Source organism: Musa acuminata, chromosome BXJ1-11 (genome assembly GCF_036884655.1).
Source record: "Musa acuminata AAA Group cultivar baxijiao chromosome BXJ1-11, Cavendish_Baxijiao_AAA, whole genome shotgun sequence".
NCBI classification, from domain to species: Eukaryota; Viridiplantae; Streptophyta; class Magnoliopsida; order Zingiberales; family Musaceae; genus Musa; species Musa acuminata.
The window spans coordinates 905,892-916,836 of record NC_088337.1 but is presented as its reverse complement, the minus strand read 5'-3'; the positions used below and the strand labels follow the sequence as shown (position 1 = coordinate 916,836).

Sequence of the window (10,945 nt, the reverse complement as noted above, 5' to 3'; positions counted from 1 at the left end):
CTCGGAAGACGAGGCTCAGACTCAACTTTACGCATGATGTAAATATTCGCCGAGACGTAAAAATTTTCATTAAAATTTTTACCTGCATCTTTTCTTGAAACAACCAACTAATCCATTATTTTTTATAAAAAAAAAGAGCTATACTTATGCATCAATAAAATGCGAGATGCATTTGTTGGACTAAGGAAGCCATATGCATTTACTTTTGCCAAAAAGGGAGGAGCAAAAACTGCACACGTTTACTTAGAATTGGAATGCACATACAATAAAACAGATGGGATGATTGTCTGTTTTTCACTAATTTAGACAGGAGAGGGACGGAGGTTTAAAGAAAAAAAATGTTCTTACAAAAATCACCTTTTTATATTTTCTCGTGATGTGCTCTTGTTTTTGTTTTTTGATATAGTATTTTTATGTTTTTAATGTCATAAATTTTTTTTTTTCCTTTTTTGCTCATTGTTTTCATAGCCTTTGTCTCGTTCTCTCTGCCCCTAGACTCACCATGAGGACCCATTGTCTCCGCTCTCGATGTCGCTCGTCCTTCTCCACCCACTCCAAACGTTGCCTCCACCCCCCCCCTCACTCCTACCATGAGGTCTTATCGCTTCTATACCCAATGTTGCTTGTCCTTCCCCACCCACTTCGGATGTTGCCTATGCTCCATGCTCCTAGCATCCTTTCCCATTCATTGCTTTCATTGCCTTCACGTTGTATAGAGCGAGCGACACCGCACAGAGGCAATAAGGCCTCAATCGCCTTCCTTAGCAAACGCTCACACGACCCTCCACTTGAGTTGTTGACTTTATTGTCGAATTCGATACCGAGGGCATTCTCAATGTCATGCTCTTCACATACAACCCTAATGGTCACCCCTTTTCAATGTCGACGAGGCATTACGATTCTTTGTCAGTTGAGCTCTCATGGCTTTGATAGTCAAACCTCCGTGTGATAAATATAAGAAAGGACAAATAATACTATATAGAGGTGACAAACCAAAGGCAATAAGACGAGGGAATGAGAATGAAATTTTCGAGATTGTAATAAATAGAGACATAAAATCGGCTCACACAGCCCCTCCACTCAAATTGTTAACTTTATCGTTAAATTTGAAAGGCATTGTTGTTGGCATGGTCTTCACTCATGACTCCGATAGCCACCCCCCCCTCTTTTTACGAGGCGTTATGACTATTCATTGCTTGAAGCTCTCCACAAGCAAGGAAGGACAAACGATAGGTGACAAAATAAAGACGATAGAGATGAACAGAAGAGAATGACATTTACGAGATTATAATAAATAGAGACATAAAATACGTAAACCGTAGGATTATTTTTAGAAAAATCACTCAAAAAATGATATATATATATATATATAACCACATCAATTTCGAGGGTCTTCACATGTCTATGAAACTGACGTGGTCCAAGAGTCGCATCTCATAGGGGCCGGCCTGTTTGTTTCTTTGCTTGAAAGCGAAGTCGCATCTCAAGGAGGGCCCATGTCTCCGGTCCGATGACAGTAAGATCGTTCTTGGCACCAGGGTGGTCAGCACAAGAGGATAATGATCACGACGAAAACAATTTAACCCCCAAGTACTTACTGTCTGACTACATCGTGGTGGCATGAATGCTGTTTCCATTTTGCAATGATCAATACAGATTTGCACAAAGAAACTAGTCGACACCCCTTCTTTTTTTTTTTCTTTCTTTCTTTTTTTTTTGTGATTACAGAGAACTGTGTTGATGGCTTGTACGGAGAGAATAATACAAGCAGCACATGCGCGCGTCCACTTTTTACATGGACATCCATCCTTCTCTTTCTTTCCTGCCGAAACGCAGCATTTATGTACATACCATAAACAGAATTATTATAAGAGAGTACAGTCGAGTTTTAATTGTAATGTTGAGAATTTGCAATCATATATAGTTTATAATCAGATCAGGGTCTCAACGTAGGCCTGACGTCTCCTCATAATGTTATCGTAGACCACAAGTAGGGTACAAGATCCATTCGACAATTCTCACCCCTCAACTTCCAACATGGGAAAGAGATGTTCCAATCTCCTCCGTGCTCCACAAGTGGTTGATGCAAAAAAAAGTGACCACCATCTTTGACTTGGGTGTGTCCTGCAATATGAGAATTCAAACACACACGTTAGCAGTTGAGTGAGTTTCAAATAATATCTTGGTTAAATGGAATGATCTTTGGGCATCATATTAATCATCCAGACAACTTAGGACCCAACCATTTATTTATCCAACAAAAGCTTTACGGTTCAGATTTAAAACAAACAAACAAATAAGCCATCAAGTCACGTAAGAACCACAGATCAGAAACAGCTTCGTGTTTCAGTTATAGATCTTACCCCATGATATTGTTGCATAAGCATACAATGCTTGTTCATCCACACGTCTGAAGTAACTTAATAATTGGAGTGTCAATCCAAGGATCCAATCACAAAACCGTTACAACTGATCCTCCCTACCTCACCGCTCAACCTTTGGGTTCCAAACACAACTATTTATTAACACACACACACAGGGCCTAATACCACTTCTTATGCTCAAGTAACACACCGCACCCGTTACATGGATACGATGCACCTAGCCACTTGGTTCAAAGTGCTTAACTACTACATCATTAGTCAATAGATGAATCAAGTCATATGCACTATCCAACTCTGCTTCGAGACTTGGGGATTGTTGGGCTGTCACAACCACATGCCAACCTATCTATCTAACACCATCTCTTTTCTCAGAGCCATTTACCATTATGCTCATAGATACTCACCGTGTCACTCAAATCAACATCCTATCCTGTGGTGACATCATTAGACACAATGTTACCTTTAACCAACCATTTTCACTTCCTTAAGGTCACAAACAACACCACAGAATCCTCGACCCCAAACTTTGTCATGCCACTCCGCTCTAACCCTCAGATTTCTTGAAATGTCTAATAGCTCATAACAAATTCCTTGTGTTCTCAGCACATCTCAGACCCTATGTTCACAACACACCCTGGACAACTATTATAGTATAAAGATACACTGCATGTATAGAGCTATCTTCACTGATATTATGAAGTTGGGCGTGTGAAGACACATCACTGCTGGCACTAGTTCACCAGATCCAATCCCCGATAAGGAAAGAAACCCAGCCATAAACCTTAAGCATGATTGATGATCTTATCCATGTTCTATTTAATGCTCAATATTACTAAAAAAATTTGCTGCCACTCAACTTGATGACACCGGCACTAACCTTCAATCTGGAGAAGCATTCAAAACATGAACAATAAGTGAAAACATCTACCAATTTCTTAATCGCACTAATGATTGAATAATTTGAATGGAATGAATTATGACAATTTTAACATGTAGAAAACTTGTCCCTTTATTTCGGCCCTCTATCAATCCTCATTATGGGATCTCAATCGAAGAAACTTATCTGGAACAAAGTAATTTATATAACTGATGTATTAGCGATGAGAAAAATGATGCAGTTACTGTCATTGTAAATTCTCAGATGTTAGCATGTTCCAGAATCAACAAACTTCTCAAGCAATCAGAAGTGTGCAAATACGTTTTACTCATTGAAACTGAACATAGGCAGATTTTGTGTTTTGGGAGGAACCTCAAGAAAAGTCGCAAGTAGAAAGAAATTATGAAGTTTTTGGTTCGAACCTTTACCATAATCTACAAGCAGCCATAAGTAGCTTCAGAAACCATTAGTCATCATGATCCTCTTCTGGCTTATCTTCCTTTTGCTTTTGCTGAGGCTGGAAAATAAGCACATTCCAGAGCAATAGAATACAAATCAGTTCAACAGTTCCACTGAAGGAATAGTCAAACCAATATCAACCAAAAGCTGAAGTAGGAAGTAGGAACCTAAGAACAAACCTCTGACTCCCCTTGCAGAGATGCCAGCAAATCTTTCAGCGAGGGGTCATTAGGATCAACACCTGGGAGCTGTTGGAAAAAAGACAAGACAATAATATATCCTGAAAGGAAAAATAGGAAGCCAGTATTGAACTCATCAAGTGAATATACCGAATTTAGGATAGAAGAAACAAATGACTGGTCCTCCAACACCTTACTCATCTCAGATTGAGATGACATGTCTCTTGCACTGTCCTGAACAGACATTTGAAGGGCTGCATGGAGTTGGTTAAAGTTTCATAAGATCAGCAAGCCAAATACAAGAGAAATGCATGTAAAAGCAAACAAATCACATGAAGCTAGAAGTGAAACAACATCATACAATCGATCCAAATCCAACTGAATCACATGAAGGCAAATGCATCAGATTGAATTCTAAAAGATGCCATAAATTGCATCTATATCGTACAAAATCAAAATCAGATAGAAAATAATGAAAAAATTCTTCTGTCTTGTTTTCTTATTATCACGTCATTCTTAAATTTTCATTATCTTTTCCCCAGGGTGGTGTTATTTACTGATCATTTGACTCTTAGTTTGTCTAGTACAAATCACATGATCAATATGCAAGTCCAACATGTAAATCTTATCCAAATTCCATTTTCACCTCTTCAGTATTACTTTTAGAATAGAAACAAATACAGACCATAAGTATCAATTGGATTATACACATTAAATAACATCTAATTCACACTCATCCTTTTCCAGGAAATTTCAGATATACAAATGATAAGCACTCCAAGAAATCATCTTCTTTTTCTGTATCTACATACAAACCAGACCAAGTGCGCATGCAACCATGTTCCTGTAGAAAAGTCCTGGCCAAAGATTTAATAATAATGTCTAGGGAAAAGCAGCAACAATTTATTCAGAAGCTAAGGAAACAATCCAACAGACAAGTAGATGACTACTTATTTCCAATGTTTGTAAATATTAGTGCCCCTCTATTTCTAGAACAGAGATGATGCTTCTGCTTTTGTCCTGAGCTTTTCCACTGGGTAAATGCCATTAACTTTTTGTCCGGCAGATATTAGTGATTTACTACAATAGTATGTTCATATGAAAGGGCTAATATTTATTTTCTGATAACCATAGTTAATATGGTAATAATTTATTATTCACTATTCTTTTATACAAATTTTTATATTTTATATTTCACTTCCTTAATTTTTCGTACAAGAACATAAATGTAATAAAAAAATTACATAAACTTTACTATATTTTTCTAATATTTTGATATTATATTTTTATTAATTTATTTTCTTGTCAGATCCTAATAATGTCAGTTTGATTCAACTGATCCCAACTATCCTCATCATGTTACTCCAAGCTGATCCCAATCCCAATTGCAATCTTGCGTGCATATGGTGAATATTAGAGATTTGCACAAAAGCAGATGTTTCTTATAAGTGTGTACGTTCAAAGAGGATCTTGATAACTTGGAAAAGCAATGAATTAGCAGAATTACCCACAAGGAAGCTATCCTAGGGTAAGTTTAATGACAAAGGTACTTAGGTCATATTAGGTAATTGACAAAAGACAAGAAACAATAATAATCACCATGATGGAGACATGTAAACGAATCTGAAAATGGCACAATTGTTCATGCATAAATTTTACAAGGATTATGAAACTAACCATATGCTAACTCTTGATCATCTACAGTAGCATCTGACATATCTGTGTCAACCACAGGTGCAGTGCCAGACTCAGCAACATCCATGGACATTGCAAGAGCCTGCTCCAGCAGTGCAGCCTCATCATCTTGTGACTGTCTCGAACAAAAGAATTAGCTAATTTCTCAAGCGGAAAAAATCTATAACTAGCAACCATGCACTAAGAATTTTAAAAGAACATGCTTGAAAATATGATGCACATCCAAAGCACCTTGGCTCAGATTACTTTACACAATAGCACCTTAAAGCAAATTCCTCGCTTCTCTCTCATATTTATGTGTTTAATGATAAACCAAGATTGGACATGCAATGTCTAGGTCATATTGCTCCAGAATTCAGCAGACATACACAAAGACAACAACAACGGGATTAGAACACAGTGGATAGAGGTGGCAACGCAGCACTTGACACGAGTCAAAACACATGCTAATCAGATAGGAAACCTTTTCCGTCTGTCAGAAACCTTTCAATTAAAACTTCAGCATTGAGTTAGTGAATGTTTTATCTCTCTATCATGCAGGTGAGAAGGGTGACCCTTAGTACAATGGTAAGCTTGTTCGATTGTGACCTAAGTGACCAGTGTTTGAATTACAAAAGTAGACTTTATTTATAGAGGTATGGCTATGTGACCCTCCCTGGACCAGCATTGGTGGGAGTCTCATGTATTGTTTTTGTGCATTTTTTTCATCACATGAGAGAATGCACAGTCTGCCAACCAACAAGATAAATACCAAAGCCAATTGTTTATGTGACCACAGTGCAATTTATGGAAAAATGGAATAAAAAGTTTAAAAGCTAAAGATACAGAATGATGTGTAAAAAAAATTGAAGTACCATGAAAACAGATATTAGCTTCGCAAAAGTTCACTCATTCATAAATAAAAATAAAGCTGTAATAAAAGAAAAACATTGCTAAATTCTTTTCCGGTAATTTACTTCAAAAATATTGAAGACTTCCAATAATAGCTGACAAAAGAATTACGTAGGGAGAAAATCAAACTATACAAAACACTAATGAAATGCATCATTCAAAAGCTTCAGCCCTTCAAATCAAGTAAAAGGCTTGTGTAGAAGCATCAGAATGTACCAGTAACTAAATAAAAGAAATGAAGTGTGTAAAGATATCATACCGTCAAATTATGTCCTTTATCATCAACCATAAGAGTTGAATTGCTAACTGGTTCAGCCATGGTATCATCATGGGAGCCTGAAGCTAGCTCCCTTACTTTTTCTTGTTCAGCAGCCTGCTCAGCTGCTCTTTTAGCAGCAGCTTCTTGTCTTACCCTTTCCTCTTCCATAGAAATTCTTAGTGCCAAGGCCAACTCAGGATCCACATTAGGATCAACACCAAAATCAAATCCTGATAGACCACCACCACCAGCAGCCGCTACAGCAGCAGCAACAACAAAACCACTCCCCTCATCCCCATCACCTGTAACGATGGGTGTGCTGAAATCAAAATATAGACATAAGTTCAACAGAGTCATGAGGCTGATGGCAGTGGAAGGCCTCTAGCAAAGAACTCTAAGTACCTTATAAGCACATCAGAGAGAGCATTTTGTCCAGCCGGGACATGAACAATGTGACTGCTGTCATTATTATTTACAGCAGTAATAAGGGCCTCTAGCTTTTCAGGTTTTCCATCGTCAGATTCTCCAAAATTAACAACATCCAAAGCAACACTATTCTTTTTCAACTTTCTTCCAATTGCCTCCAAGGTCTTATTGTCATACTTAATTGGACTAATGCAAAAAAAAATTATGAAAACAAAACCTATAATTAGCGACAGTAAAAAAACAAAAGAATTAAAAAAAGTTGCCAACACCTTCCAGCAAAAACAATGATCCTCTGCTGCTGCCTCTTATTTTGGCGGTGCTTAAGAGCCAACTGAGCAACCTGGATGGCAGCAGTCAAGTTCGCCTCACCGCCAACAACCAACCCTACAAACAAAAAACAATTATTGGACCATTTCTTTTTTATCAACTAAATTTGAGAGTTAAGAATTCGCATCCTATGTTCCTCAGCAGGAATATCAAGCACCACCAATCCAAAGGAAAGAGTTAAAGAATATGACTTTGCCACCATACTGCAGTCATAGCTAGATACACATCTTATGCTAAAAACAAGGGGTCACTCATTAAGCAATTATTTCAAGTGTGATAGCAGTTTGCTAATATATACTAAACGAATTACAGAACCAAGTTTGAAGCAGGAAAACTAAAAATGAAACCACATTTTTCTCCTAGGACGATTCCGGTTCCTTTCGAGATGAACAACAAAGAATCAGGAAAGGAATCAAACGAGGTATTTTGCTAAAAAGAGGTATGTTGAACACAAGTGCATACAACAAAAAAGAAAAATAAGCTTACCATGTATACAGGATAAAATCTTTCCAAGATCACTTGTCGGTGTAACCAAAACACGGACACCATTGCCAGCCATTGTCAGGACGCCCACTGTGTTCTCTGGATTCGACTACAAAACGAAGTACCAAACTCCAGTCACCAATCAAAACAGCGAAAAGCGAAACAAAGTCAAGCGAAAGAAAATCAAGAACCCTATCGTTTAACAAAATACCTAAGGGAAATTGAAACAAAATCAAAACGAAACACAATCAAGAACCCAAATGGAAAATGAAACGAAGCCAAATAAAACAAAATCAAGAACCCTATGTATGACAACAATGGAAAGTGAAACAAAGCCAAACGTAACGAAATCAAGAACCCTAATTTCATAGGACCCTACGCCTAGGCGTCTCTTATAAAAAATAGAATTGAGGAGGAGGGGAGGGCACCTGAGTTTTAGCCCCGCAAATGAGATTGATGGCATCGGCTTGGGCTTGGAAGCGACTGGGCGCGTAGTCCCCGTTCCTCATCCACTCCGAGTTATCGATGCAGATCATGGTGGCCTGGGAAGAGCAAACCACAAAACCATCATCGAAACCCGAAATCACCCAAAGATGTCATAGAAAGAAGTAGGAAAGCCGAAAGGAGCAGGATTACCTCGAGAACCATGGTGACCAAGAAATCGACGAGTCCAACGAAGCGAGAGAGGGAAAGAGAGGGAAGAGATGGGCTCCCAATCGACAGCGTTTCGAGTACTTATTATCGACGCTTGCAAATAACGACCGACATAATGATTTCGGTCAGTTGCATGGTTTGTCCTGTTATATTCGAAAAAAGTGATACAAAAGACGCTGACCGTTATATACTCGACATAACACTGTTATATATGGAGAGTTGTTTTGTCAAAGAAGCTTGTGAGATAAAGAAAGTACTAAATTGCAGCATATAATAAATCGAGGGCAATTTCCGAAAATAATTCATAGTATTGATTCAACTTTTTTGCTGAGTCTCAATACAAAAGTAACTCTTCAACAATTTTTATCTTTTCCCCTTAAAAATCATATTTTCTTTACCTTCTTTTTAGATTTTTTTCATTCGATCTTCTTTCGATCGTTAATACGAGATATAAGGACCGCTAATACAAGTAATACTTATACCTTTGATTACACTTTTTGATCATGAAATATGGAATCACGTGAAAATAGGATACTCTAAATTCGGGGGTCAAAAAGTTTCATAAAATATTTTTGAAGAAAAAAGAAATATTTGATCCACGAATATAAGAAATAGTGAGAATTCTTCGTCTCTCTCGATCCGAGAATTTGAATTGATGTCGTCTCATAAATCCCTCCTAAAGATTTTATTTCAACTAAAGATTGCTACTGATATTTGTTGTCTACTGTATAAAGTGCGACATTTTCTAGTTACTGAATCTATCGTACTGTATATTATCTCTTGTAACGGTAACGGAGAAGAAAATAAAAGCGAAACCAGAAAATGGCATTTAATATAGAAATATAATAAGCATCTCCATCAGGTCTTTGGAGAAATGGCATCATCGTTTCTGGTAGTACAATCAATCACACTATTATTGCAACACCAACCACACAGCAAGACGAGACTCCATGGATTGTGAAATCACAATGTTATGCTTCTTCATTTGTGCTCTTCAGCCATGCAAGGTAGCCTCCTGCAAGATACTTGACGTTTCCAAAACCCTGCAAAATGAAACCAGTAGAGAATCTATTACACATCTGAAGCAATTTCACTACGCCCCCATCATAGAAAAGTTGCAGCTACTTTGAAGACTACATTCATCATCAAAATGCAATATCTACTGCATTCGAGCAGACATAAATTGCCATATGTTTTGCATGAGACGTCAGAAAAGAATGTTTAGACTTACTGCATCGAGGAGATCTACGGTCGCTCGTTTTGCTCGCACTCCCGATCGACAACCCTTCACAAATGTCAAAGCCAGAGCAGATTCAGTGAGGCAGATTGTTCGCCATAAGATCAAAGTCAACGCAAAGTGATAATGTTGAATGCCTCATGCACACTTCAAGGCATCAAGTGGTGACATCAAATCTTCAAACATTTGTCATGTGTTTTTACTTTTGGTATGTGATTCGAAGCTCTTGTAATACATGTCTGAAAACAATCAGTCAATCTCATATCCAACCTTTTTCTCCTTGTTTATGAAACATGATCACGGTTCTTAAAAGTAATCTAAGTGGAACATTACGATATTTCAGTCTTTATTGCGGCGAATTCCGACTTGTTCGTAATAGCAATTAATTATCACTGGGTTAAAGGAGAACAAAGTCGCCTTATTGGACATCAATCAAGAAAATAGTTTCGAAGTGCTTACCACAATAAAAACCTCATCTTTTCCAAAGAGCGACGAGACTTGCTCGATGAACCGAGGGTTCTTCACCTTCTCTGACATCCAAAACAAACCACAGGAAGATGAAGACGATATCGGTTTGATAGCAATAAGCAAAAACTCATGCATTCGGTTCTAATGGGATTCCAGAAAGGAAGAGATGCATCAAAAGACAGTCAGTAACCTTGAGGAGTAACAGATGAGTAGTAGGGAATATTCAAAGCACCCTCTGCATGTCCTTTCTCGAAGTCCTCCTCCAGCCTTCAACAGTTGCCAATCAATCAGCATACTCAACAGTCTCTTCATCAACCACATCTCAAACTACAGGAAGAATACATCGCTCACCTTACATCCAAGTAGCGATTTCCTGAAGCCACAAGACCACGAGTTTCATGGCCATCTACTGTTACGATGTCGACAGCACTGCCAAAAGAGAGATGGAGGGTAAAAGAGAAAGGACAAAGACTCTAAAATCATCAAACAAACTTGTATGCTCAACATCTTCACTGTACCTCTTTTGGACTTCCATGATGAGATCTTTCCCTGTTCTTTGCAAGGAGGAATGGAGGAGGATTGGACGCCCATACGATGCAATGTAAG

The 10,945-nt window shown here is 38.0% G+C and overlaps 2 protein-coding genes across 3 annotated transcripts; both read right to left on the bottom strand.

Moving 5' to 3' along the window:
• Window positions 1-1,838: 1,838 nt before the first annotated feature.
• LOC135596745 (26S proteasome non-ATPase regulatory subunit 4 homolog) lies at window positions 1,839-8,739 on the bottom strand. 2 transcript variants are annotated; one of them, XM_065088855.1, is made up of 11 exons: window positions 8,617-8,739; window positions 8,409-8,522; window positions 7,984-8,089; window positions 7,440-7,554; window positions 7,147-7,356; window positions 6,745-7,063; window positions 5,577-5,709; window positions 4,050-4,153; window positions 3,900-3,968; window positions 3,684-3,778; window positions 1,839-2,124 (listed from the first exon to the last, which is right to left on the bottom strand). In XM_065088855.1, the coding sequence occupies exons 1-10, from the start codon at window positions 8,626-8,628 to the stop codon at window positions 3,728-3,730; spliced, it is 1,233 nt and encodes a 410-aa protein (XP_064944927.1). In that variant the 5' UTR covers window positions 8,629-8,739; the 3' UTR covers window positions 1,839-2,124; window positions 3,684-3,727. The 2 variants fall into 2 exon arrangements, with proteins under 2 accessions (XP_064944927.1, XP_064944928.1); XM_065088856.1 differs by having other exon boundaries at window positions 3,690-3,778.
• A 708-nt stretch (window positions 8,740-9,447) lies between these two features.
• Window positions 9,448-10,939, bottom strand: LOC103970113 (thiosulfate sulfurtransferase 18). Its single transcript, XM_009383759.3, has 6 exons — window positions 10,858-10,939; window positions 10,691-10,768; window positions 10,530-10,606; window positions 10,331-10,401; window positions 9,866-9,919; window positions 9,448-9,677 (listed from the first exon to the last, which is right to left on the bottom strand). The coding sequence occupies exons 1-6, from the start codon at window positions 10,872-10,874 to the stop codon at window positions 9,606-9,608; spliced, it is 369 nt and encodes a 122-aa protein (XP_009382034.2). The 5' UTR covers window positions 10,875-10,939; the 3' UTR covers window positions 9,448-9,605.
• Window positions 10,940-10,945: the final 6 nt, after the last annotated feature.